We start from the raw sequence: 27,414 nt of genomic DNA, 5'->3' as shown, positions 1-27,414 counted from the left end.
GCTTGGCCGTAGCCGATGCAATTTGGCAAGTCTGCACACACCGTCCTTACCTTGGCCTCGAAGTGTCCCGCGTAGGTCCCTAGGAAGATAAACCCCGCGTGATGTTTCTCTTTCCCCTTCCTGTCCCTTCGCTCCCCAGCGCTAGGCGGCGGGTCTACTACGGCGCTCCATAAACACCCAAAGCCCTTAAACAGCAACACTGAAGTTTCTACGCTGATCTTTTACTCTAGTTAGCTCTGAAGTTAATAAAATACAAAACAATTTGCACCAGGAGCAGATGTGCTAGGGCGTAGACAGATATGAATTATACCAAGAATTTACTGAGCACCTGCTATATGCCAATGTTATCCACCGCAGTGAATAAAGACAGTAAAAAGCAATAAAGTAAAAACATAATGTGTTAGGCGGTGATTCGAGCTAGGAAGAAAACCAGGCAGGGGAAGGGGACTGAAAGTGAGGAGCAGCCAGCTTCTCACACGTGAGAAGGTGACAGTAATGACAATACAAACAACAGGTAACATGAACTAACTGGGCGTCTGCTCCAGGCCGGTGTGCTGCGGGCCTCACCTCCGAAGGCCGGTTTAAACTCCCGCCACAACGCAGCGAGGCAGCGACGACTGCTCCTCACACTGTACGATAAGGAGAGCGCGAGGCGCGGAGCCGCGGCGCCGATCAGCGCCGAGTCTGGGCGCTCCCCTTCCTCCCAAGACCCCGGCCCCGGCCCCGGCCCCGGCCCCCAGCCTCCCCCGCCCCTGCCCGGCGGGGACAAGGTTAACGCCGGACGCGGCTGCGCGGCCGGAATGTGCGCATGCGCAGGGCGCGGGGTGCGCTTGCGCAAAGCGCAGGGCGACGTGGCCGGCCGGAAGTGGGCTGTGTGGAGTCGCCGCTCGACTGCTGTAGCTGGCTGTCGCGGTCCAGTACAGAGCTACTGCGTTGCGCCCCCGCTGGCACCACCATGCTGAAGAAATTCGACAAGAAGGACGAGGAATCGGGTGAGGGTGCCCAGGCCTGTACGTTGGCCTGGGGGAGGCCGGAACCCCGCGCAGGCTCTCGGCACCCTCCGTGGGAGCCCTTCTTTGGGGCTTCTGTCCTGACCCGGGGCCGAGGCCCAGTGAGGGACAGGGGCTTGTCCTAAGGTCCACCACTGGTCAGTGGCAGACCTCGGAGAGCCCGAGCGTGCTCTCCAGCTCTCCCCCCCACGCCCCATTCGTAAGCTCGGGCCCCGATTCGCTGGGTGACCTTGGGCGGGTCACGTGCCTCTTTGGGCCTCAGTTTCCCCATCTATCAAGGGAGGGAACTGAGCCAGATGTTCCTTTACTTTCTCCGTCCGACCTCTTGGGATTCGCCGGGGCTGCGTTGGTGTTGGCCAGACTGGGGCGCAGTTTTCGGAGCCAGTGTCCTGTGGCTGAGAACCGTGACTCTTTCATTCATTTTCTCAGCAAACATGTATTGATCGCTTACTGCGTGCCAGGAACTGTACTATGTTCTGATACTGCGGTAGAACAAGTGAGACACTCAGTGCCTGGGCTGGAAATATTAGAATGGTAACAGGCATAATGGAGGAGACGGACATCCATCAGATAATCACCTGTAACTAATTACAAATGTGACACGTTCTGTGAAGGAGTCCCAGGTGTGGGGGAGATGGTGGTCCCTGCACATAGTAGGGACTCAGTTAAGTACCAGTTGCATAAATGAATGCAAGACAGGATGCTATGAGAGGCACAGAAGGACTGTAGCAGGGCTCCTGGGTGACTGAATAAGTGGTTTTGGGTAGAGTGGAGCTCCCTTGTGGGACAGCAGTGGTATCTGTAGGCAGATTGTAAAGCTTTGATTGCCATTCCAGAGGAGTTGCAACTTGAGTAGGTAGATGATAGGGACATCTTTCTGAAACTCAGGGTCACAACCTCTATTTAATGTTTTCTGTTCTCTGATTGTAGGTGGAGGCTCCAACCCATTCCAGCACCTTGAGAAGAGTGCAGTACTCCAGGAGGCAAGTGTCATTTGCTCCCCTGTATCTTCCATCATAAATATTCATGATTGATGTGATCAGAATACTAATACATTCAAAGTGCTGGTTTAAAAAACACTAGAGGAGAAGCCTGTTTTTAGAAAGACAGGAAAACTTTGTTCCTGGAGAGTGTTCCTTGTACTTACACTTCTGTTGTTGTTGTTCATTTCTCTTTCTAGCTAACAAGTGTTTACTAGTATCTGTTAGTCAATAAGTCAGCACACTCCTAAGTAATGCTTAGGGAAGATTGCAGGAGTTGTTAATAGATAAATTAAGGAGAAAAACTCAAAACTCTTTCCTTATGACAATAAGCTTGTCCAGGCAAGTGTCTTTATTTATTCTGAGTCTTCTCAGAGCTTGTGTGTGCTTGAAGGGAGTCAATGGAAGGGAAATAAGCTGGGATGGGGGGTAATATTCTTGGTTGCTTCTTCTCAGGCCCGTGTATTTAACGAAACTCCCATCAACCCTCGGAAATGTGCCCACATCCTCACCAAGATCCTTTACCTCATCAACCAGGTAACAGAGTGAGGCTTGGGGGTGGGAAAACGGTGTCGGGGCATGTTGGGGGTTGTATAAGTCAAACAGCCATTAGGCTGTTCGACAGCCACTGTATGGTTATAATCACTGGCTCCCCTCTGGGTCTCCTCAGCGTCCAACTCTGATATGTTGCCTTTAATGGACCCTCCGCAGGGTCCGAAGATCTGGCCTGGACTGATCTGGCAGGAAGGGCCTTCTGGCCCCTCTGTCCCAGGCTGAGACTTCTTTCTTGATTACAATAGGGGGAGCACCTAGGGACCACTGAAGCAACGGAGGCCTTCTTTGCCATGACCAAGCTCTTTCAGTCCAATGATGTAAGTGTGCCACCCCTAGCTTTCCTCAAGAGGGGGCAGCTGTGACAGGGTGGTGGGAGGGCCAAGGGAAAGTCACCTCACCTATCAGTGTGGACTGCCTTTGTGTAGGTTGGAGTTTTCTTTTGTTAGTGAGGAGAATTCTCTGAACTAACATATGTTGCCAGTCTTCCTCTTTTTTTTGGCTTGAGGAAGATTGTCACTGAGCTAACATCTGTGCCGGTCTTCCTCTCTTTTGTATGTGAGTTGCTGCCACAGTATGACTGACAAGTGGTGTAGGTCCGTGCCCGAGATCCGAACTTGCAAACCTGGGCTGCCAGAGTGGAGCACACTGGATTTAACCACTATGCCACAGGGCCAGCCCCAAGAGTGGAGTTTTCTTTTCCTTCCCCTCGCCCTCATGCTGAGCCAGGGGTCATAGGGCTTTTCCCATTTCTTTCCCAGCCCACCCTTCGTCGCATGTGCTACTTGACCATCAAGGAGATGTCTTGCATCGCAGAGGATGTCATCATCGTCACCAGCAGGTGCATCTTGGGTCTGTGGATGGCTCCTCTGATGGGTTCCATTGATACAGAGGCCATTTTTTCTCATGTGTACCTGGCGATGAGAGACTTTGTTTGACATATTGCCAGGCGTCCTTTCCTCTCTCTCTCTCTCATCATTCACTTACTGCTGCCCAGCCCATGGCATGACAGCCTCCAGAGTGTGTTGTTTCCCCTTTAATTCTCTGGCCTTTGCTCAGGTACAAACCCTTCCTTCACTTGATGCCTCTTAGTCAACTGAGCCAGCCTGGAACTTTCATGAAGACTTTAGTGGGTACCCGGAGAGAACACAAGAAAAGCAGACATAAAGAATATAGAAGTGTTCAAATAGGCTTGCTTACCCAGTGTTGGTTTCTGCATCAGGCTGAGTGACTCAGGGTGCAGAGGTGACTGAGGTATAGTCTCTGCCCTTAAGAACTGGGACTCAGTTCTCTTATTTCTTCCTGCCACATTTTTTTGGGCAGGGGGATGTTATATATTTGTTTGTAGGTCCATTGAGAAAATATTTATTGAGTGTCTACCAGTCGTTATGTGTACTTCTGGGAACAGAGCAGCAAACAAGAGAGACATGGCCTCTGCAGCCCGAAAATTTACAGAGAAATAACCAGGCAGTCGGCCCTTAAGATCGGGTATCATATGGATTATCACAGGAAGTATGATGGGCTGTGAGAGCAGACCAGAAGGCCCCCAGCTTGCATTTGATCAGGAAAGGCCTCCAAGAACTGTTGGAGTGGTGTCCTGAGGGGTGAATGAGAAATGGCAGGACAGAGGTGGAGGTGAGGGGCGAGGCGTGCTCCAGGCTGAGGAAACAGCATGTGCAAAGGCTGGGAGAGGAGAGAGTTTGGGGACTTCTCTGTTAAGGAGTTTGCACTTGAGGGAAATGGCAGTCAGAAGCCTAAGGGATGTTTTAGTCAAGGCAGAGGAATGACCTGGTCAGTTTTGAGTTTTATAAAAATTCCTTTGGCTGCTGTCTGGAGTTTGGCTTGGAAGGATTAAGAATACAGAGAAAATGCTTGTTAGGACAATGGTGTAGTGATCCAGGCAGGTGATGAGGTGACGGGAGCTGGAGAGGGCTGGGTGGGGATTTGGGCTTGGGCAGGGCAGGGCAAGCTACTGTGTGTGGACAAGGCTTTCTCCCCTGCCCTGCAGCCTGACAAAGGACATGACCGGGAAAGAAGACAACTACCGGGGCCCGGCCGTACGAGCCCTCTGCCAGATCACTGACGTGAGTCTGCTGCCCCGCCAAGCCAGCCCTCTCTTTCCCCGCTTCTCATCGAGGCTCAGGCTCATCCTTTGCACGCTTTAGGTGGTCTCGTCTCCTGGGCAAAGCACTGAGCCAGGAGATGGGGTGGGGGGCGGTGCAGGAATACAGAAAACACATTTGCTTCCTTCCTCCACACCCCATCACCTGCCCTCCTGAGGGCTGCTGAGGACCAGTTGGGCCTCCTCCTGCCCACCCCCCCTTGTCCCCACAGAGCACCATGCTGCAGGCTATTGAGCGCTACATGAAACAGGCTATCGTGGACAAGGTGCCCAGTGTCTCCAGCTCCGCCCTGGTGTCTTCCCTGGTGTGTAGCTGTGGCTGGGGCCCTGTGGGGCCAGGGGCAGGGGGTGGATTGGGAAACTGAAGAAAATATGAGTTGCTTTCCAGTAGAAAAGAGAAGTGTTTTTGTATCCCCACATCTGAGAGTCCCACCCGCCTTGTCAGTGACAAGCACCTGGGGACCTCTGGGTTGGTTGAGGAGGGGCCTTGACCCATCCCTTGGGGTGACAGGTTGTTGGAGTTTGGGCCTGGTAGGAAATCTTCTGCCAGGGTGGGGAGAGTGAGGGTGGGAGCCGTCCTGAGTTTGTGCACTGTGTCAGAAGACCAGGCCAATAGAGAGGGAAGACCCAGAGCTGGGCTGAACTGAGAGCTGAGCCCAGGAGGTGTGATGGGAGAGCCTTCTGCCTGCCTGGTCCTTAATGTGCCCTGTTGCCCATAGCACCTGCTGAAGTGCAGCTTTGACGTGGTCAAGCGCTGGGTGAATGAGGCCCAGGAGGCAGCATCCAGTGATAACATCATGGTCCAGGTGAGATGTGAGTGGAGCAGTGTTATTTACAATACTTAGGCAGATAGCATGGCACTGGCCAGAATGGACAGTCACCACTGAGATCCTGGTGCCTCTAGCCAAAGCAGGCTTTAATCCTTTGTCATTGGATTGTGGGGAGACTTGGGAGTTTTAGAAAAGCATTCAGGGTACCACTTGGGATGGGTGGGAGGTGGGAGCTGGGAGAGATTGGGTTAGAGACTGCTTACCAGCTGGTGCCAAGATATTCATGTATTTTGATAACCAGCTGAGTATTGTTTTGGGGTATGCCATGTAGCAAACCTCACTGAGGAAAGCAGAGGGCCTTTGCCAAGCTGGCTTTGTTGGTGATGCATGGACATAATCTTGGCGGACTTTCATCTACATAACTCTTCTTTAGTGACCTAGGCCAGGAATTCCTTTGATCTCTCCAAGTCTTGATTTCCTTGTCTGTAAAATGTGAGTGAAAGTCCCTGCCTCACAAAGCCGTGAAGGTCAAATGCAGCGGCATCTATAACATCTGACTCATCTGCCACAGCCCTGGAGGTGCTTCCTTTGTGTTTACCTGCCCCCTCTCTCCTCAGCCTTTGTACTGATTCTTGCCTCTAGGGCCAGCTGTGGCCCCTCAGAACACTTCCTAGGGTAACAGGAGCTTCCCACATAGAAGGCCCACACAGCTTCCATGTCATAGCCTTTGAATGCCACTCTGGCAAGGAAACCAAAAAGCAGAGGGGACAAGAAATAAGTCTGCGCACCTTGCATCTCCAGAAGGGCAGTCCCTGGACTTTAGGCCCTCCAGACCTAGCTTTGCCAGTACCAGCCGCGAGTCCTTGGGCAGGTCAGTGGGGATAAGAATATCTACCATCAGGGTGTTGTAGGGTTTACCCTATGTAAGGTCTGCCCTCCGTAAGGCTTACCCTACGTTGTAAGGTCTCATGTCTGAGGTGTGCTGCACAGCACCTTACAACACATGTCCGTGCTTGGGGCCTGGCTCACACTTTCCCTTTCTTGTCAAAAGACGCTTGGTCTCCTCCCACTGTTTCTCTCTGTGGCATCTGTTCCCCTCCACATCTGTACTCATGATGCCCGTTGAGGCCGTTGCTGAAATCAAGGGGTGAGAACGAGAACTGCAGACACACTCATGTGGTTTGTTGAGCTTTGTGCTGGGGGCTCTCCATACAGAGCATCTGGGGGAATTGTCACAGCCACTCTGTTAGGTAGCTGCTACGATGCCCATCTTAGCAATGAGAAGGCTGAAGCCCAGAGAGATGGGGTGGCCACCCAGGGCCATACAGCTGGAAGACCTGAGCTTCACATTCCTGTGCTCTGCTGCTGTCTCCTGTCCTGTAGTACCATGCCCTGGGGCTCCTGTACCATGTGCGTAAGAATGACCGCCTGGCCGTCAATAAGATGATCAGCAAGTTCACCCGGCATGGCCTCAAGTCTCCCTTTGCCTATTGCATGATGATCCGGGTGGCCAGCAAGCAGCTGGAAGAGGAGGATGGCAGGTAACAGCTTTTGTCTCCTCTGGCAGGATGCTGCCTCATTCAGCTTACCATGCTGGGCCATCCCCAGCTGCTTTTTGCCGCCCTTGTTCTTTTGTAGCCGTGACAGCCCACTGTTTGACTTCATCGAGAGCTGCTTGCGCAACAAGCATGAGATGGTGGTGTATGAAGCCGCCTCGGCCATCGTCAATCTGCCAGGCTGCAGTGCCAAAGAGCTGGCCCCAGCTGTGTCAGGTTACCAGACATTCCTTCACCCCAGCCTCACATGTTTGTGCCTGCTGGGAACTGGGCCCTGGGCCGGGGGTTGAGGGAAAGAAAGAAAATCCCCTCAAATAAGCCACAGTCTCATGGTAAGAGAAGACATCAGTACCTGGTAAGCCCTACTCTCTGCCCAGCACTGGACCAGGGCTTCTCCCATGGGTTACGTATTGGGGGATAGGGTACTTTTAGTTCCATCTTAACCACTGATGAGGCTGAGGCGAGTGGCAGAGGTGAAGTTCAAAGCTATTCTGCGGCCTGTCAGGCTGGCTAGCTATGGCAAGAGGGCCTGGTGGAAGAACCCAGGATTTATGGCCAGCACGTGCTCTCTAGGGCCTGAGCCATCTCAGGGCAAGGAGACAGCAATACATAGGAGTCATTTGGAGCCTGCACGCTGGAGCCCGATAGCCCAGGTTGGAGTCCCGGCTCTACCACTTACCAGCTGGGTGAGCCTGGACAAGTCATCTACCCTCTCTGTGCTCCACCTTCTTCTCTAGAATGTGCATGGTAATTGTGCCTGTTACGCAGGGTCAGGGTAGGCAGTAAACTTGTGTGATCTATACAAATGGCTGAGAACGGTGCCTCACACCGTGGTGAACACAGCATAAGTGTTCTCTCCGGTTATTCAGAAGGATCCACCAGGGTTAAGTTGTTGGGATCCAGTGTGTGGGTAATCGGGCCTGGTTTGTGCAGGACCCTGCCCTGGGTGTTGAGATCTCACTGTGTATTAGAATAGCAAGCATGTGAGGATGTGTGAAGGAGTTGGGACTGGAAAGCGGGTACATTGAGAAGTTAGAAAAGAGGAGATTCTTCTGGGTTCTAAACCCAGATTCAAAGAGTGGGAGAGGGGGAGAGCATTCTAGAGAAGAAAACCCATTGAAAGCCAAGATTTTATGTCAGGAGAGCTCAAGTTGCAGATTTTTAGGAAGGATTGGACCTCCTGCTTTTCAAATATTGTCCATAATAATACTATAAAACTGGTCAGGCAGAGAGATGGGGCTTGTGTTTGAGGAGAGATGTCTCCCTTCCTCTTCAGAGACAAACACAAAAGAGCTAAATGAATCCATTCACTGGTTTGGGTGTTTATTTGTTCTTATTATAGTCCCCATGTTTCCAGAATAAGAAAAGATATAAGTAAGACAGAGCGTTCAAAATAAGGGTTATCTTATTTAAGGAAAACAAATAGGTGCTGAAAAAGTCTAAGGGAACAAAAGCCAAGTTATGAAGAAAGGAACATGGATCCTGCAGAGAACAACAGTCCTGTTCACGACATAGGGAGTGCAGAATGGAGCCCTGAGCTTCCTGACAACCAAAGCACAGGGAGGGACGTGCTGCCTGCCGTGTGCTGATGTAGGAGAGGAACTGAGGCACCTGTTTAAGGCAGGACTGAGGAAGTTCTGGCTTCTGCACATGCCCCCGAAGAGAGGAGTAGAGTTTCACGTCATGGGAGTCAAGGACTCAGGCTTTAGATGCCAGCAGTCCTGGACTTCAGTCCTGCTCCTGCCACTCGCTGGCTGCTAACCCAGAGTCACTTGTGTTGCTTTACCCCTTTGTGCTTCAGTCTTTGTCTGTCAAACAGGGATAAGAACAGTAGCTGTCGTGGGGTTGTGAGGGGTCATTGAGACGAGGCACGGCAGCTCCTCCACACAGTGCCTGGTACACAGCAGGTGCTCAGCAAACAGCAGCTGTTGTGAGAACCACTGGGTTCTCATGAGCATATTAAGGCCTCTTTGCTCCTGGCACCAGGGAGAAAAGAGCTCTCTTCCTTGGTTGGGGTGGGAGTGCCAGCAGGGAAATGAGCTGAGCAGAGGGTTTGAGTCTGAGCAGCCTCAGAGCCCTTGTACGCCCTTGAGGCCCTGTTCCTGCCCTTCCCTGGAGGCCTCCCTGGGTTTTTCCACCTGCCAGGCAGTGAAACAGCCTGACCTGTGGCATCTGTCTCCCCACAGTGCTTCAGCTCTTCTGCAGCTCACCCAAGGCTGCTCTCCGCTATGCCGCGGTCCGCACCCTCAATAAGGTAAGAGTCCAAGGGTGGGTGGAATGGGGGCCTGGCCTTTGGAGAGGCTTGGGGGAGGTGGTCTGATCCCGCTAGAGGTGTTTCCTAGCCCCTGACCTGGACTGTGAAAGGTGTAGCCCTGGTCACTTATTTTCTTCCAGATGGTGAGATGAGCTCATCTGAAGGACCTCTGACTAGGCCAAACCCATCCAGTGGAATGACAGTCCTTTTTTTAATCTCTCATCCCTATTCTCTTTATCTCTTTCTTCCTAAAATAGGTTGCCATGAAGCATCCATCAGCAGTGACAGCCTGTAATCTGGACCTGGAGAACCTGGTTACAGATTCGAATCGCAGTATTGCCACACTGGCCATCACCACCCTCCTCAAGACGGGCAGCGAGAGCAGCATTGACCGCCTCATGAAGCAGATCTCCTCCTTTATGTCAGAGATCTCGGATGAATTCAAGGTACCCTCAGTTCCCGGAGTAAGGAAGAGCCTCTGTGCCTGCCCTCCGTGCCGGATTGACCTGAGGGGCTGGTCATGCCGGAGGACTCATGGAGAAGGCTGGCATGTGGCCCTTCACAGGGTTTGGTCTTGGGAGATGCACACAGTCCTGCCTGTAGGCCTTTGTCCATATTATTCCTGTATACTGCAAGACCAGTAGCTTCCAGGCCATTTGGATTCCTGTATTAATTCCTGAAGTGTTTTGGTGCACTTGTTGTATACTATGTAGAGTGTTTGGAGAGGGGAACATAGGAGTGAGCAAGACAGGGATCTGCTGTCCTGGAGCTTACTTTCTAATGAGGGGAGGTAAACAGTAAACAAGTAAATAAGTGCTCCGATGAGATCGTTTCAGACACTGGCAGAGCAGAGAAGTGGAAATGCAGTGGAGGTTCCCAAGGAGAAGCATGGTCTGGGAATGTGAGAGGGCTGGCTGGGGGAAGATCCAGGATGAAAGGCAGGCACCAAGTTGTTGTGGACAGGAGGGAGAGAGGCAGCCTGTGAGGGGGTTGGGAGCTTTGGGGCTAGTCGTAGGTGATGAAGCCAGAGAGTAGGGAGGCGCTAGGTCATGTAAGACTTTGTGGGTCATGATAGAGAGTTTTGATTTTAAGGAAGGTATTGTAGAGTTTTTTCGGAAGTATCTTTAGTTTTTAATTTTTTTTAGTTTTGTTTTATTTATTTTTTTGCTGAGGAAGATTCGCCCTGAGCTAACATCTGTGCCAATCTTCCTCTGTATTTTAGGATGTGGGCCACCAGCACAGCATGGCTGATAACACAGTGGTATAGGTCCATGTCGAGGAGCTGAACCTGGGCCGCTGAAGTGGATCATGCTGAACTTAACCACTAGGCCACCTGACCTGGCCCTCTTTTAACTTTTGTTTTGAAATAGTTCACAGGAGGTTACAAAGAAATGTACTGGGGCTGGCCCCGTGGCCGAATGGTTAAGTTCACTTGCTGTGCTTTGGTGGCCCAGGGTTTTGCTGGTTTGGATTCTGGGTGCAGACATGGTACAGCTTGTCAGGCCGTGCTGAGGTGGCATCCCACATAGCACAGTCAGAAGGAGCTGCCACTAGAATACACAACTGTGTACTGGGGGCTTTGGGGAGAAGAAAGGGGAAAAAAAAAGATTGGCAACAGATGCTATCTCAGGTGCCAATCTTTAAAAGAAAAAGAAAAAGAGAAGAAATGTACTGGGGCCGGCCCCGTGGCCGAGTGGTTAAGTTCGCGTGCTCCGCTTCGGGGGTCCAGGGTTTCGCCAGTTCGGATCCTGGGAGCGGACATGGCACCACTCATTAGGTCACATTGAGGCGGTGTCCCACATGCCACAACTGGAGGGACCCACAACTAAAATATACACTGTATACTTGGGGGATTTGGGAAGAAAAAGCAGGGAAAAAAAAAAAAAGAGAAATGTACTGAGAAGTCTTGTGCACCCCCTTCCCCAACTCTCTCCTCCAGTACCCACACAACCACAGTATAATGTCAGCCAGCATTGGCACAATCCATAGTTTATTCACCAGTTATGCAGGTGCCTCTGTGTGTGTATGAAGCTCTATGCAATTTTGTCACATTGTGTAGTCTTGCAAAACTTCTACCACAGTCAAGATACTCAGCTGTACCATAGCCAGAAGACTTTCTTGTGTTGTTATCCTATATAGCCACACCTCTTCCCTCCTTCCCATCCCTAACCCCTGGCAACCACTACTGTGTTCTCAATTATGTAATTAGGTTGTGTCACAATTGTTACATAAATGGGATTATGTAGTATGTTATTGGAGAGTTTTAATCAGGGCAGACAGTAATATGAGTAATTATATAGTATGGTAAGTTCTATAGTGTGGATTATGCAAAGCAGGCAGAAATAAATTCTGCCTATGGGTTTTTAAGAATGCTTTGTATACTGAAATGACACAGTGAGATTTGCATATTCGAAAGATCCTTCTGGAGCAGCTTGGAGGATCAGCTAGGGTGAGACATTATCGCAGGAGTTCAGAAAAGAGATGATGGCACCTAAAGCAGGCTGCAGAAGTGGGCAAGGAGGGATGGTTTGAGAGCTCTTCAAGGAACAGAGCCAACTAGCAGGCGTGTATGAAGGCCAAGGGAGCGAATTTTGTCAGAGATGATGCCGTTTTCTAGTTTGGGTTGATGGTGGTAATGAGTTTTGGGAAGGAGGGAGAGGGTCAGGTCTTGGATAAGGAAAGAGGGAAGGTAATTGCAGACGTGTTGAGTTTGAGGTGCCTGTGGGCAGCAGGTGGAGCTGTCTGGTAGACATTTGAAACACTTGAGCTCAGACAAGAAAGATTTGGGCGTCAGTGGCATAGAAGAAGTGATTAAAACCATGGGAAGAGATAAGATTGCCAAAGAGACTGTGTGAGAAGAGAAGATGGCCAAGGACAGAATACCCAGAGGCAGGCGTGATGAAAGAAGAGTCAGAAAAGCTGGTGGGTGGGAAGCATGGGAATAGGGGGAGGGGAGAGAAGCAGGACAAGGAGCCCCATCCGGAGTGGGGCTCTCAGACTTACCTTGAGGTCTGAGTAGAAAAGCAGAGTTTTGGGGACTCAGAGTCTGGACCTGGGGCTGTTCGGACTGCTCTCCATGCCACCCTGCCCCACATGGCTCTGGGGCTGCGTGCTCCCTGAGGGTGGTGATGGAGTTCCTCTCATCTCCTTGCCCTTGTGTCACATCCAGGGCCTGGCCTTGCCTTGGAAAGGACTCCTTTGGCACTTAGTGAACCAAATGACTTGATCCTGGTGGCAGGGGTCTGCTCCTCACACATGTCTGTTTGACTCAGGTGGTGGTTGTCCAGGCCATCAGTGCTCTGTGTCAGAAGTATCCTCGCAAACACGCCGTCCTTATGAACTTCCTGTTCACTATGCTTCGGGAAGAGGTAAGAGTAGGGGGCATTCAGGACATGCCAGGTCTCCTGGTACAAGGAGTGACCTGGCTCCTGGCTCAACTTGGAGCCGAGAGCCTGTTCTTCTTGGGTGTGCCCAAATCAGCCTGTTAACTGGCTGGATTCCGTGGTGCCAGCAGCCCTTTAAACTCCTCACAGACCAACAGTAAAAACGTGCAGCAATTGCTAGTAATTATGATAATGACTCACTTCCCTGGCTTTACAGACACAGCAGATGCCCCGAGGCAATGTTTGTGGGGAAGATGGGAAAACACGTGCTCTGTACTGGTGTTGTCTAGCATACAAATATTCTGGGCCATTCCAAGAGCTCTAGGGGTGGTTTCTTGTGAAGCTGGTGCTAATACTGTGACATTGGTTCTATTTTTGTTCCTGATTCACTTATGCCACCTTTCTTAGATGTCTCAACAAAACCGGTTAATTCAGAGGAGCAGAAGCAGAGTGCTCAAGGGCTAGCTTTGGTCCCCAGATATTTGGTACCCCTTTGCCCCAACCCCAGAGTGGCCCTTGGACTGAGGCAGTAGAGGAACCGTTGCCTTGTGTGTCTTTGGGTTTCCCAGGAGTGTCAGAAGGGAAGAGGGCGCTAACGTCTAGGGAGCCTTCAGCTAATGGGCCTGGCACTTCGGAGACACTTCACAGTGTACAGGGTGTGATCCTAGTGACTGGCCTTGTCATCAGACACTATTTTCTCCCTTTAGAAATCAGATATCTGAGACTCAGAGAGGTGAAGTGACCTGCCTGTGGTCATCTGACCAAGGTGACCTGATCTTGGAGTATCTGAGCCGAGATCTGTCTGGCTCCAAAGCCCATGGTTTTCTCTCAACCTCCCTGGCTCCCAGAACAACACATGGTTCCTTAAGTGTAAGAAAGACTTTGACTCCTTAGAGTGCCGCACTCGAACATGGCACCTTGTCTGCTGGAAGAGGTTTGTCACTCCCACAGGGGGGCGTCATCCTCTAGTCACAGCAGCTGCCAGCAAAGCCTCGCAGTTACTCTGAACTTCTTGGTCTCCCCCAGGCTGGTTTGCTAGCCGTAGAACTGATAGTGAGAGTAGTGTTGGAAGGTTCTCAGAGTACCTGCTCACACAGCAGCCTCACTGAAATGTAACTCACACACAAGGAATTCACACAGTGTACAAACAGCATATGGTAAAATACACACAGCACAAGTATATTCATGTTGTTGTGCAGCTGATCTCCGGAACTTTCTCATCCTGCAAAACTGAAACTTCCTGTCCCTTGGACAGAAATAGTTCCTTCTACCCCCAGTATCTGGCAGCCTCCATTCTACCTTCTGTCTCTATGAATTTGACTACTCTAGATATTTTATATAAGTGGAATCATATACTATTTGTCTTTTTATGTCTGGCTTATTTCACTTAGCGTAATGCCCTCAAAGTTCATCCATCTTGTAACATGAGTCAGAATTTCTTTCCTTTTGAATGCTGAATAATATTCCATTGTATGTATAGACCACATTGCCTTTATGAATTAATCCATCAATGGACAGTTGGGTTGCTTCCATGTTTTGGCTATTGTGAATAATGCTGCTATGAACGTGGGTGTGCAAATATCTATTTGAGACTCTGCTTTCAATTCTTTGGGGTATATACCCAGAAGTAGAATTGCCAAATCACATAGTAATTCTATTTTTTAAAAGTTTTTAAGGAGCTACCATACTGTTTTCCATAGCATCTACACCACCCGTTCTGCCTTTTATCTCAAAGTTAGGAAGAAAAATAAGACCCAAAATGTTTTCTATCAAACCAGCTACTGAAAGTGCCCCACTTGACCTTGAGGTCTGAGTAGCGTCCAGTGAGCGTGTAGTCTAAGGCTTTTGTTTTACACAAAAAGGAGATTGAGGCCCAGAGAGCTAGGTTCCTTGCCTCTAGGTTCTGTATTTGGACCACTGTGCCTGGTCCTGGTTAAGCTCTGGGCCTCATGGCTCACTTCTGGCAAGAGCAGCCTCCTTGCTCAGCTTGATCCCTCCCGCTGCAGGGCGGCTTTGAGTACAAGCGGGCCATTGTGGACTGCATCATCAGCATCATTGAGGAGAACTCGGAGAGCAAGGAGACAGGGCTGTCACACCTGTGCGAATTCATTGAAGACTGCGAGTTCACTGTGCTGGCCACTCGCATCCTGCATCTCCTGGGCCAGGAGGGGCCCAAGACCAACAACCCCTCCAAGTACATCCGCTTCATCTATAACCGAGTGGTCTTGGAGCACGAAGAGGTCCGAGCAGGTAGGTCTGAGCAGGGCTGAACTTGGGCTCTTAGCTAATTCTTGATTAGACTGCCCCAGCAGAGGGGCCGGAGCCTCCAGTGGGGACGAGGGCACTTGGTGTTCTTGCCTCACAGGGTTAATTTTTTATAATATTGTAGGAAGGACCTCCAATGCTTAGATGTTGTCTAGTTGAATGGTTCTTAGCCTCTCTAATTTGTTGATTTTTTTTTTTTAAATATGTTGGTGTTAAGCTTTTTTTTATTTAGCTTTTTCTCTTTAATAATAGCCTTATTGAGATATAATTCACGTACCATAAAATTCACTTTTTTAAATGAGTGTACAATTCTGTGTGCAACGATCATATTCTTAATTTTACTTTTAATTTACTGTTCTTCTCTTGTCCGCTGGATATATTTTCCTCTTTCAGTAATTGATATTCATTAAGTATTAGTTCATTTTCTCATTTGTGTTAACCTAAAACTTAACTGCGAATTGAGGCCATTTGTATACAGAAGCTGAGAAGCCTGACCTTGTGGCCAGCTTCTGTGGCCTCATCATATTTAATGCTGAAAACAGTCCCTGAATGGGACTGCCTTTTCCATGAAGCAGATGAGGAAGTTGAGGCTGGGTGGTGCCAAGATCCACCATTGGTGATGTGAGAGCCGCTCATGTTGGCAGTGGGCTCAGGCTTCCTGGCTAGGGACTGCTTGGCTCTGGGGCTCTTCTGCTCGGAGACCCATTCGAAGCGCTGGAAGTGCCAGGCGGTGAGCTGTCCCATCCATCAGGTAAATCATATGTGGTTCATAAACACAGGTGCTGTGAGTGCTCTGGCCAAGTTTGGAGCACAGAATGAAGAGATGTTACCCAGTATCTTGGTGTTGCTGAAGAGGTGAGTCTGGGCCATAGGGCCCGGGTGAGTTTCTTTTTAACTAAAAAGGGGGAGAAAAGTTATACAATTGTGAATTTTAAGTAAAAAATAGAAAGCACTGGGCCAGCCCCAGTGGCCTAGTGGTTAAATTTGGTGCGTTCCACTTTGGAGGCCCAGGTTTGGTTCCTGGGCGTGGAACTATACCACTCATCTGTCAGAGACCATGCTGTAGCAGCAGCTCACATACAAAAAGAGGAAGGTTGGCAGCCAATGTTGGATCAGGGCGAATCTTCCTCAGCAAAAAATAAAATAAAAATAGCATAGAAAAGCATGAAAAACAAAGTCATGCAAAAATCCCTCCACCCAGGCATGACCATTATTAATTTGGTTATTTTTTTTAAAAAAAAATAGCTTTATTGAGATATTATTCACAAACCATATAATTCACTCATTTATTTATTTAGTTTTAAAGATTGGCACCTGAGCTGACAACTATTGCTAGTCTTTTTTTTTTTCCTCCCCAAATCCCCCCAGCACATAGTTGTATATTTTAGTTGTGGGTCCTTCTAGTTGTGGCATGTGGGACACCGCCTCAGCATGGCCTGATGAGCAGTGCCATGTCCGCACCCCAGCATCCGAACTGGTGAAACCCTGGGCTGCCAAAGTGGAACACGCGAACTTAACCACTCGGCCATGGGGCCGGCCCCTAATTTACTCATTTAAAATGTGTAATACAATGATTTTTAGTATATTCATAGAGTTGTACAATCATCACCACAATCTAAGCTTAAAACATTATCACCCCAAAAAGAAACCCTACATTCTTTAGTAGTCACTTCTCCCTCCCCTCAAACCTCCTCCCCCCAGGCCTAGGCTCATCTACTTTGTGTCTCTATGGATTTGCGCATTCTAGACGTTTCCTATAATTGCAGTCATACGATGTCTGGCCTTTTGTGTGTCTGGCTTCTTCACAGTGTTTTCAGTTTCATCCATGTTGCAGCATGTACTAGTACTTCATTCTTTCTTATTGAGAAATAACCTTTCATTGCATGTTTGATGTATCCGTTCATCAGTTGATGGACATTTAGGTTGTTGTCCACTTTTTGGCTCTTGCAAACAATGCTGCTATGAACATTCATGTACAAGTTTTTGTGTGACATGTTTTCAGTTCTCTTGGGGATGTATCTCGGAGTGGAGTTGTTGGGTCATATTAAATTCTTTTTTTGATGTATGCTGTTGGATACAGGAGATTCCCTCCCTCACTGTGTAGGCTTTAGGGAAAGAGTCCAGGGAATATGAATATGGCTACCTCCTAGTTAATTATTTCGAGTCTTCTGGGCCCCCTGTGTGTTTGATGCCCGGATACCACATCCAGGGACTGAACTCTCGGCTTCAGAAGACCTGCTTCCTTTCACCACCTTCTGATGAAGCCCTGCAGGATCCTTTCTGCCACCCCTGTGGGGCCCCAGTCAAGATTACCTTGTCTTCTGGCTGCAGGTGTGTGATGGATGATGACAATGAAGTAAGGGACCGAGCCACCTTTTATCTCAATGTCCTGGAACAGAAGCAGAAGGCCCTCAATGCAGGCTATATCCTAAATGGTGAGTCTCCCTGGCTGTCTTTGATCTGGGTGCCTATCGGACCTGTGGCTCTTCTCATCAATTCAGAGCAGGCACACCCTCTGTTGGCAGGGAAAATCTGAGGCAAGATGCTGTTGGCTGGACTTGGACGGCAATTTCATGGCATCACTGTGACCTCGGGAGACCTAGGGTCATGCAGTTTACACCATTGTGGGTGGGAACAGCCCAGTGAATTGAAATGCTAGTCGTTCATAAAGACCTCTGCCGTATTTGCATAGTACTTTACCCTTTTTGAGTCACTCTTGTGTATACTTTACTCCCCACACCAGTTCTATGAAGGAGGACGTAGATGAGAAAGTGGAGGCTCAGAGGGTTAGGTGGTTTTCCCAGGGTCATACAGCCTAGACCTCATGCCTCAGTCTTCCATGGGGGATCCCTGGTGCTCGTTCTGTCATGTGTGCCAGGCAGAGTGACCTCTCTCCTACTGGCCTTTAGGTCTGACCGTATCCATCCCTGGTCTGGAGAGGGCTCTGCAGCAGTACACTCTAGAACCGTCAGAAAAACCTTTTGACCTCAAGTCTGTGCCCCTGGCCACCACTCCTATGGCAGAGCAGAGAACAGGTAAGTAACACCTGTGTTCCTTTCAGAGGCCCTCAGGTCCAGGCCTCCGTTGCGGGGTCTGCATTGGCCACGAAGCCACTAAACCCAATCAGGAGGGATGGGGTTGTGCTGGGAGGAGGGAATAATCCTTTCTGCCTCTGGCTCCAGGAAATTGAGACACATACACACAAAGATTTGCTCTCTTTCTCATATATTCTGTACTTCACACTCTCAGGAGGGTTGGAAATTATAATCCCTAAGTAGTAGCACTGTGGTCAACACCATGCTGCCCCGTAACTGGAGTTGTTGATCACCATGTGTATTTGCTCCTGCAGAAAGCACCCCCATCACAGCAGCCAAGCAGCCTGAGAAAGTGGCAGCCACCCGGCAGGAGATCTTCCAGGGTGAGTGGCAGTGCGCAGTGGGGTTCTCAGGACCTGGACTTGGGCTCCTCAGCTTTGGGGGGTAGCTGCTCTCCTCAGGGGAAGGAAGAGTAAGAACTGTCATTTGTGGGGTCTGTGCTGAGTGCTGGGCCCTGAGAAGACTTTTAGATGGCACATTTGACCCTCAGGTGGAGGTATGAGGTCCATTTGGTGTCTGAGGAATTGGAAGTTCAGAGAAAGTGACGTGCCCAAGGTTGCACAGCAGGAAAGTGGAGGGTCTGGAATTAAGATCCAGATCAAACTGGCTCAGAGTGCCACCTGGCCTTGGTTTTCAGGGCTCAGGTCGCTGGAGCCCAGGCCAGTTCAGAATGTCTGATTCAGCACAGTTGGGTCCAAAGACACTGTACTTTTTTTCGGATTCCAGATGTGTTTAGTCCACGCTGCCTTATAAGGTTTTGTCTAGGGATTCATCCGTTCCTCTGGTCTTGTGTTTTTTAAGGGGAGGGGCTGTGTATCTCACTGCCAGACCATTTTATCCATTGACTTCCTACCTTTAAGGACTAGCCTCTTCCTTCGTGAAGCGCCCCCCCCCCACCCCGATCTCCTAAGCTCATCACTTCTACTCAGCTCTTCCATCTTCTTGTAAATAGTTCTGTGTGGTTCTTCACATGTTCTTTTGTTGTTCTCTCACAGCACCTAGCACAGTGCCTTTCTTCCTCACAGTAGGCTCCCAGTTATTGTTGAATTGGAGTAAATCCCCCCTTTTCCATTCCATTCCAGAATCTTGTCTTCTGTCAACGTATTATCTTTCAGATTCAGCAAAACTAGGATCCTGAGCTAACTTGGATCACTCTAATTTGAAACTTTTCCTTCTGTATTTGTTCCCCTCTTGCTGTTATCACAAATCGCCACAAACTTCATGGCTTAACACAACGCAAATTGGTTATCTTACAGTTCTGAGGTCCTAAGTCCAAAGTGGGTTTCCCTGTGTTGTCAGTGCTGTGCTCCCTCTGGAGGCTTATGGGAGAATCGTTTCCTTGCCTTTTCTAGCTTCCGGAGGCTGCCTGCATTCTTTGCCTAGTGACCCCTTCCTCCATCTTCAAAGCAGTGTAGCCTCTTCATGACCCTTCTGCCTCCTCTCATAAGGACCCTTGTGATTACATTGGGCCCACCCAAACAGTCCAGGGTAATCTCCCATCTCAAGATCCAACTTAATCATATCTGCAAAGTCCCTTTTACCATGTGACATAACATATTCACAGAGTTGGAGCTTAGCTCGTGGACATCTTGGGGGCCATCATTCTGCCACACTTTCCATGGGAGACTCCTCCTAAGCCTCGTACAGGGTTTCAGTTCTATTTTTAAACTGTCTTCTAAAGCCTCATTTATCATCACATGTTAAATGCTACGAACTTTGCTAGATCTTGACACTTACTGCCCCATTTATCTTCAGAACAACCTTGTGAGCAAGACTATTGTATCTGTTTTATTGACGAAGAGTCTGAAGCTCAGAGGCATTAGCTGATAGCTACTAGCAGAACCCCCCAGGTAGTAAGTGTTAGGTCTAGAGACCTGACGACCAGTGAAATAAATTCCCGTAGAAAAGCACTCTGATGACCGATGATCATGGAGGCCCAAAGGTTCCTCCTGATATCTAAGCTGGTTCTTTCTGGGCTCTTTTTGCTGGCATGTTCATCAGATACAGTCCTTCAGGCAGCAAATGGCTGACGCAGTCACATTGGCTGACATTTTGTAGGGGGAGAAAACAAAATAATAACAGTAATGCCTCCCTTGTCTCTATCCCTGAAACATGAGTTGAGTACCTACTAAGTACAGGGCGGAATAGCAGATCCCTGCCCTCAGGGCAAAATTCCTGTCCTTACAGAGTTCAATTTCATTGGGAAAACAAGTTGAAAATCTTAGCATAGTGGTCTTCAAATATCGGGATACGTAAGAGTCATCTAAAGAAACTTGTTAGAAATGCAGATTCCTGCGTCCCGACTCCAGAGATTCTGAGAGAGCAGATTTGGGATGGGTCCAGGAATCTGAATTTTTAACAAGCCCCCACCCCCAGATAATTCTGACACAGGTGATCTGTGCCTTTAGCTTGAGGAATCTTGCCCTGCCGTGGAACAGGGAAGGGGACAGCAGCTCTAGCCATCATAGGCAGACACCATGTGTGCAGACAGCTGCCAGATACCTCATTCCCCTGGACGGGTCAGAGGGCCCAGCCCAGTGCTGGAACCTGGCTACAGGGTGTAGGGATAGGCTTTACCAGATGCCCACAGACCACCTGAGTTGGGTTTTCTGCAACACTCTGAAACATTTCCTTATTGGCATTTGTCTTAACTGACAAATGTATAGGACCAGTTTGTTCTTTTGCCTGATTCTTTAGCTGTGACAGCATTCATCTCATCGTCTTAGTCCTTCCTAATTTCTACCTCCTTTTAAGAATCCTTGCTGAGCTAAAGTTGAGGGAGTCTCCAAATGGATTAGGCCTAGGACAGTGGGGTCTCCCAGTCAGTTTATTGCTTCTGAGGTCTTTCATGGGATGGAGGGGAGAAGAGTATTTGTGGTGGGTGGTACAATTTAAAGTTAGGGAGACGAGAAAATGCACTGATATATTTAGGAAATAGCGAGTAACCCAGTCGTATAGACATCCATCCATCTCACTAGAGTGAAAGACCTTGAGAATTGGGCATGAACATTTATTAGAAACCATCACAAGTTGGTTTGGGAATTGAAAAGCTGAGTGGACATGTGGCCTGTGGGTTTCAGAGCAGTTGGCGGCAGTGCCAGAATTCTGTGGGCTGGGGCCCCTCTTCAAGTCGTCGCCTGAGCCTGTGGCCCTCACTGAGTCAGAGACAGAGTACGTTGTCCGCTGCACCAAACACACCTTCACTGACCACATGGTGTTCCAGGTGAGCAGGGAGGGCTGAGGCCCTGCTGGGGCTTGGGCCCAGGCAGTGGTCCCAGGGTGATGGGTCCTGTAGGGTCATGGTTCCCCCATACTGAATTGGTTGGGAGCCCAATTTGATGACAGGATCTGTCACCAGCCGGTATGTCTCTTTCACCCTTGACCTAGGACCTCTCTGGCTCCTGAGTGTCAGCATGGAGACAGGGAGCCTGGGCTGGGGGACTGGGATGGGGTCATTTTGGCCCACAGGGTGAGAGGTAGGACCTCCTGGCAGCAGGGCTTGGACCTAGAGTGGTGTCTAAGCAACCCCTCTCCGCTATGGTCCAGTTTGACTGTACGAACACACTCAACGACCAGACCTTGGAGAATGTCACGGTGCAGATGGAGCCCACTGAGGCCTACGAGGTGCTCTGTTACGTGCCTGCCCGGAGCCTTCCCTACAACCAGCCTGGGACCTGCTACACACTGGTGGCACTGCCCAAGGAAGACCCCACAGCTGGTGAGCCCTTCTCCAGACACTACCCTGGCCTTGTGGGAGCCCTCGGGATCAGGATGAGGTGGGCAGCTTGTGCACTAGCCGTTGGTCTCCTATGAGAGCTTCAACTCTTATTTCAGTCCTGAGAAGCAGCATGATGGCTAAGTCCTGGGTACTTCTCATGCATTATCTGATTTCATTCTCACTGAAGGCCTATGGGGATAAGTAATGCTGTCCCTGTTCCCAGATGAGGAAACAGACTCAGGTGGAATGACTTGTCTAAGTTCACACGGCTGGTAGGAGGCAGAACCCAGGTCTCTCTGGGCCTCAGACCAGTGCTCATTGTACCATGAAAGCACAAAGGCACGATACTGAACCATCCCAAATCCACTCCTCCCAAGGAAACCACCAGCTGCTTTTCCCAGACCTTGGACAGTGGGCCTGTGACTACTATGTGGACATAGCCATCCCACAGCATCTCTGCTTCCCTCTTTCTTCCTTCCCCACGAGGAGACTCCTCATACCCGTGGTTTCACTCTCCTGCCTTCTACGTGGTGGCATCCCTGTCCAGATTTGTGGAGTTGGATGGCGTGTTGCTGCTACCGATAACATAGCAGACACCCAGAGAGCAGGCTATGGCCACCTGCCCTAGGAGGAGCTCGTCCCCACAGTGGCTGGGGACATCCTGACCACCCAGCCTGTCTTCCCTGCAGTGGCCTGCACGTTCAGCTGCATGATGAAGTTCACTGTCAAGGACTGCGACCCCACCACTGGGGAGACCGATGATGATGGCTATGAGGATGAATATGTGGTAAGAAGCTAGTGTCAGGAGGCTCAGTTCTGTGCCTGAGGCTGCAGAGCAACTCCCTCCAGGAGCTGACGAGACGTGAAGCGCTTTCTTGCTGTTTTGGGCTTTACAGCTCTCTTTGAAACTTTTTTTTAACTTAAAAAATACATGCTCATGTGCAGAACAAAACTTGGGAAATAGAAAAACAAAGCATAAACAAACAGGAGGACATTACCCCATAGTCTTTGGGAGGTTTTGGAGTGAGGGAGTTGTATAGCTGAGGTCATTCTATACATTATACATCTTGCTGTTTTCACTTAGTACCATGGTGTAAGTATTTTCTTGTGTCATTATAAATACTTTATAAACACACTTTTTAATGAGTTTGAAATCCTCTATTACATAAATATGTCATAACTCACTAGACTCTGTCTTCCTTTAACGTTAGGCATTTGGGATTCCAAATTTTCACTATAAATGCTACATTAAACATCCCTTTGGGTGCAAATTTTTATTTGCATTTCAGATTATCTCCTTAGGATAGATTCCTGGAAGTGGAATAATTGGGTCAAAGGATAAGCATGATTTTAAGACTCTTTGATTCATTTTGTCAGCTTGCTTTCTAGAGTAATTGGATCAGTTTGTGTCTGCTGGGTGGTCCTTTGATGCAGTGAAATAGCCCTTCAAATTCCACCTGTCTGAGCTTGGATGGAACCGAGTGCAGGATCGTTCTGGGGTTTGACGATGGGGCAGTGGCTCAGTGCCATCTGAGTGCAGACTGTTATGCTTGGCCTGGGGTTGGAGATTGCTAGAACTCCTCATGACTAGAGGGACAGTCACTGTGGAATATAACTGACACGCACGGTTGTGTCATCCTAGCGCCACTGTTGAGGAGGGGCCTCCCTGAGTCAGCAATGACCCTAAGGGCAGGAACTGCCCCAGGACCAGGTGAGCTCCTTGGGAGAGGCGGGTCTGAGGCAGTGCTGCTGTGTAGGAGCCGCGTCCTGCTTATGTGCACCTGGCACATCCACAAGAGCAGGGGCTCAGGGAAGATGTGTTGGGGAAATGGATGGGGAAGCTTTGGGTACACTCAGTCCGAAGTAGGGGGAAGAATTATGTGTCAAGTTCAGGGACGACACAGCTAGGATGGAGGTGGGCGTTCAGGACAGGTAGGCCCAGAGGACACAGCTAAGGTAGGGGGAGGACCTGCTGAGTCATAGGAGTGACCGAGCCACAGGAAGCAGACCTCTGTGAGTGCTCCCTACAGGCCCTGGATCCTTGAGGCGCTGACTCTAGGGGCTCTAGAGGGGGTGCGATCTTGCAGCTGACACCCTAAGGTGGCTACTGGGTCAGGGTGTTTTCCGTTGAAGGGACGCCACTTGGCTGTGACCACCTTGAGGACAGGGACCCAGTCAAGTTGCTGTGTGTCCCCAGAGCCTAGCACAGTGCTCAGCACCGAGCAAGCAGCTGCTGAATGTGTTGCAGGAAAGGATGAGCAGCGAGTACAGAGCAGAGGCCCAGAGGTGCACAAGCAGGGAGTTTCTCCCCTGGAAGTGCGTGCCTAACGGCCCCCTCCCTCTCCCCAGCTGGAAGACCTGGAAGTCGCTGTAGCTGACCACATCCAGAAGGTCATGAAGCTGAACTTCGAAGCAGCCTGGGATGAGGTAGGAGATGAGTTTGAGAAGGAGGAAACATTCACCTTGTCAACCATCAAGACACTTGAAGGTAAAATCCTTGGCTACTGTTGGCGTGCCTCTCCCCTTTCTCTCCTCCCCGCCCCCTGCCCCCAAGGATCCAGGGCCAATGTCTAGAATGCATACTTCAGATGCCACTTCATTAAAAGCCCCTCAGAGCAGGGTTAGGGGATGGGGAGTGGTGGTGGCACAAAGGGAGACAAGATCTGTGGGTTAATGATACTGGGATTTCTCCGTGCAGAGGCTGTGGGCAATATTGTGAAATTCCTGGGAATGCACCCTTGTGAGAGGTCGGACAAAGTGCCGGATAACAAGAACACCCACACGCTGCTCCTGGCTGGTAAGTGGCATTTCTGAGTGGAGGGGCCTAGGCAGCTCGCAGTGCAGATGCCACTGCATCCTGGGAACGCACGCCCACTGGGGACACAGGGATCCCAACTCACAGTGCCGATGGCTCACCAGGGGCAAAAAGACCCACAGTGAAATGTCCCCCTCCCAACCCTTGCTGCCAGTCATCCGTTCCCTTCCACGGGCGGCCAGTGTCACTATTACAGGCAATGCCGCTCTGTCCTCCAGGGATTTTGTGGCTAGAAAAGTGAATACAGACACATTTCCCTTTTTTAACTCAAATGTTTATGTACACATGGTATGTACATTGCTCTGGACCTGGCTTTTCACTCAACAGTGCATCTTGGAGATCTGCCCTATCAGTACATAGACTTTCCTCATTCTTTCTTTCTTTTGACTGTGGTAAAATATACATAACATAAAATTTACCATTTTAACCATTTGTACAGTTCAGTGGCATTAAGTACATTCACGCTGTTGTGCACTTGTCACCACCATCCTCTCCAGAACTTCTTCCTCATCCCAAACTGAATCCTCGTTCCTGTGTATAGCTGCCTCGTATCCCACTATGTGGATGTTCCATAGATTACAGAACCGGCCGTATCAAGGAACACTTAGACTGTTCCAGTCTTTTGCTGTTACAGACAGGGCTACAGTGAATGATCCCAGACATCACATATACATATATACACACATACTTTATTTTTCACGTGTGCACTGAGAATATCTATAGGATAAGTTTCCCAAGGCATTACCAGGTCAAAGTGCATTTCTCATTTCGATAAATATTTCCACTTGCCTTCCATAGGAATTGTATGCCTTTCCTCTCCACTCTGGACAACACACTGTATTATCAGATTTTATGATCTTTATCAGCCTTAGTGAAAAATGGTGTCTTAGTGTAGATTTATTTTACATTTCTTGTATATTGAATGAAGTTAAGCATCTTGTCAAACGTTAAGTGCCATTGTGTTTCCTTTTCTATGAATTGTTTTCATATCCCTCATCTAATTTTCTACTGGGTTGTTGGTCTTTTCTAATAGGAATGGAATTTTAAGCATTCATCTTGGAAATTTTCAAACATACACAAAAATTGAATAGTACAATGAACCTCTGAGTGCCCATCTTCCAGCTAAAACACCTAATAGCATCTATATCCCCACCCATTCTCTCCCTTAGATTTTTTTGGGGGGGAGGGGAGGGTGAGTAAGATTGGCCCTGAGCTAACATCTGTTGCCAATCTTCCTCTTTTTTGTTTTCCCTCCCCAAAGCCCCAGTACATAGTTGTATATCCTAGTTGTAAGTCATTCTAGTTCTTCTGTGTGGGATGCCGCCACAGCATGGCTTGAGCAGTGTATAGGTCTGCATGCAGGATCCGAACTGGTGAACCCTAGGCCACTGAAGTGGAGCAGGTGAACTTAACCACTCGGCCACAGGGCCAGCCCCTCCCTTAGATTATTTTAAAGCAAATTCTAGATAAAGCATTTTGTATATAAATGTTTCTGTTTCTAGATGTTTCTCTAAGAGATAATGACTCTTTATTTAAGGGGAGGGGCAATACAGTTATCACACGTAAAACAGTGAACAGAAGGAAATGGGAGATGCTTTTTGCTGAGTGTTTATAAACAGGGTTGGGAAGGGAGCTCTGCTTCGGTGCCCTGCTCACAGCTGACAGCCCCCAAGCCCACTGAAGCCCCTCAGTCCTTGGGTCTTGCAGACACCTGCTCTGCAGTTTTGTCATGGTGGGGGCTGTCCCTTCATCGTGCTCTTAGATCCAGCCAACGTGTGAGAGCCTCTGACATCAGGGACGAGGCTTGTATGTCTATTAATGTATTTGAGCTTGGCAGAAGCTTGAAATACGGTTAGTATTATCTCCTCCACTTTGTAGATGATACTGCAGCTGAGAGAAGCGGAGTAAGGCACATGAGCCTCAGGGATTCAGCCCAGCTCTCCTGGTTCCAGGCCACTCCCATTTCACTGCACGAGAGCTGCCCGGATCAGTGGCTGCAAACGCCACCCTCAGCCTAGCCTCTGCAGCCCCTTCTGCCTTACACTCCTGTAATTATTGCCTCTTCCCTTCTAGGTGTGTTCCGGGGTGGTCATGACATCCTGGTGCGCTCCCGGCTGCTGCTTTTGGATACAGTAACAATGCAGGTGACAGCCAGAAGTTCGGAGGAGCTGCCAGTAGACATCATTTTGGCGTCTGTTGGCTGAGGCCAGCCTGCATAGGCCCTGCTCCCACCCTTCTCCCCCCAGCACTACGCAGAAGTCACAGCGTCCTCCTGAACCCAGTAGAAACTCCTCAAGCCTGTGTATTCAGAAATAATTAGGAATCATTGAGGGTGTTTTCTTTTTAATTTAATCTCTGCCTCGGGACTACTAGGGGTAACTTTTTTTTTTAAGTAGAGGATGGTTTTAGCTTGTCCTAGAACTGGCTGCCCTTGCTGCCAGGGAAGGGACATTGCAGATGAATAAAATGCTTGCGTCTCCTCTCGAATTTATCCCCCCTAAAACCATCTTGTCCCTATAAATAAATCAGCACGTATTTACTGAACGACTGCTACTTCTGCAGGCTCATGCTTCAGGGCTCCACCTTCCCCTTCGAGGCCGCCCCACCGAGAACACCTGCTCTGTCCCTTTGCACCCACAGCCCTTTGGCTGCTGTACTTTGCAGGGGGCAGGAGCCGCTCCCACTCAGGGCGTGGGAGCCCCAGGCCCGGGAACAGGAGCAGCGCAGGTCTGCGGAGGCAATGACGGCCGCGTGGAGTTCACGCGCTGGGTCTCGCCCTCTCACACCAGCCTCCTCCTCCAGGGGATGCTGCGGGCCCGGGGGGTGGGGTCGCTCCCTGGGTGTCCCCAGCCTCAGGTCGGAGCTGGCGCGTGCCCTGGGGTTCGCCCGCTCCC

General features: G+C 49.6%; 1 protein-coding gene and 1 long non-coding RNA gene across 3 annotated transcripts in view; one reads left to right on the top strand and one right to left on the bottom strand.

The window, feature by feature from the left end:
* LOC106781778 (uncharacterized) overlaps positions 1–680 on the bottom strand; it is a 42,430-nt gene extending 41,750 nt beyond the window's left edge. Inside the window, exon 1 of one of the 2 annotated variants that reach the window (XR_011426764.1) lies at positions 568–680. This is a non-coding gene — a long non-coding RNA (uncharacterized lncRNA). Of the gene's footprint in view, positions 1–50; positions 312–567 lie in introns of those variants that run through there. The other variant, XR_011426765.1, reaches the window with a different exon arrangement.
* COPG1 (COPI coat complex subunit gamma 1) lies at positions 237–27,064 on the top strand. Its single transcript, XM_001488529.7, has 24 exons — positions 237–992; positions 1,941–1,993; positions 2,447–2,527; positions 2,791–2,862; positions 3,304–3,383; positions 4,551–4,626; positions 4,877–4,969; positions 5,384–5,470; positions 6,818–6,975; positions 7,073–7,206; positions 9,177–9,244; positions 9,502–9,690; positions 12,517–12,612; positions 14,634–14,877; positions 15,672–15,747; positions 17,224–17,327; positions 17,802–17,927; positions 18,242–18,310; positions 21,068–21,210; positions 21,534–21,705; positions 22,395–22,492; positions 24,055–24,193; positions 24,404–24,502; positions 26,594–27,064. Exons 1-24 carry the CDS (start codon positions 809–811, stop codon positions 26,722–26,724), a joined length of 2,772 nt encoding a protein of 923 aa, XP_001488579.2. The 5' UTR covers positions 237–808; the 3' UTR covers positions 26,725–27,064.
* Positions 27,065–27,414: the final 350 nt, after the last annotated feature.

The sequence above is a fragment of the Equus caballus genome, chromosome 16 (assembly GCF_041296265.1).
Source record: "Equus caballus isolate H_3958 breed thoroughbred chromosome 16, TB-T2T, whole genome shotgun sequence".
Classification (NCBI taxonomy): Eukaryota; Metazoa; Chordata; class Mammalia; order Perissodactyla; family Equidae; genus Equus; species Equus caballus.
The sequence above is the reverse complement of the archived record's forward strand: the minus strand, read 5'-3'. Positions and strand labels throughout refer to the sequence as shown.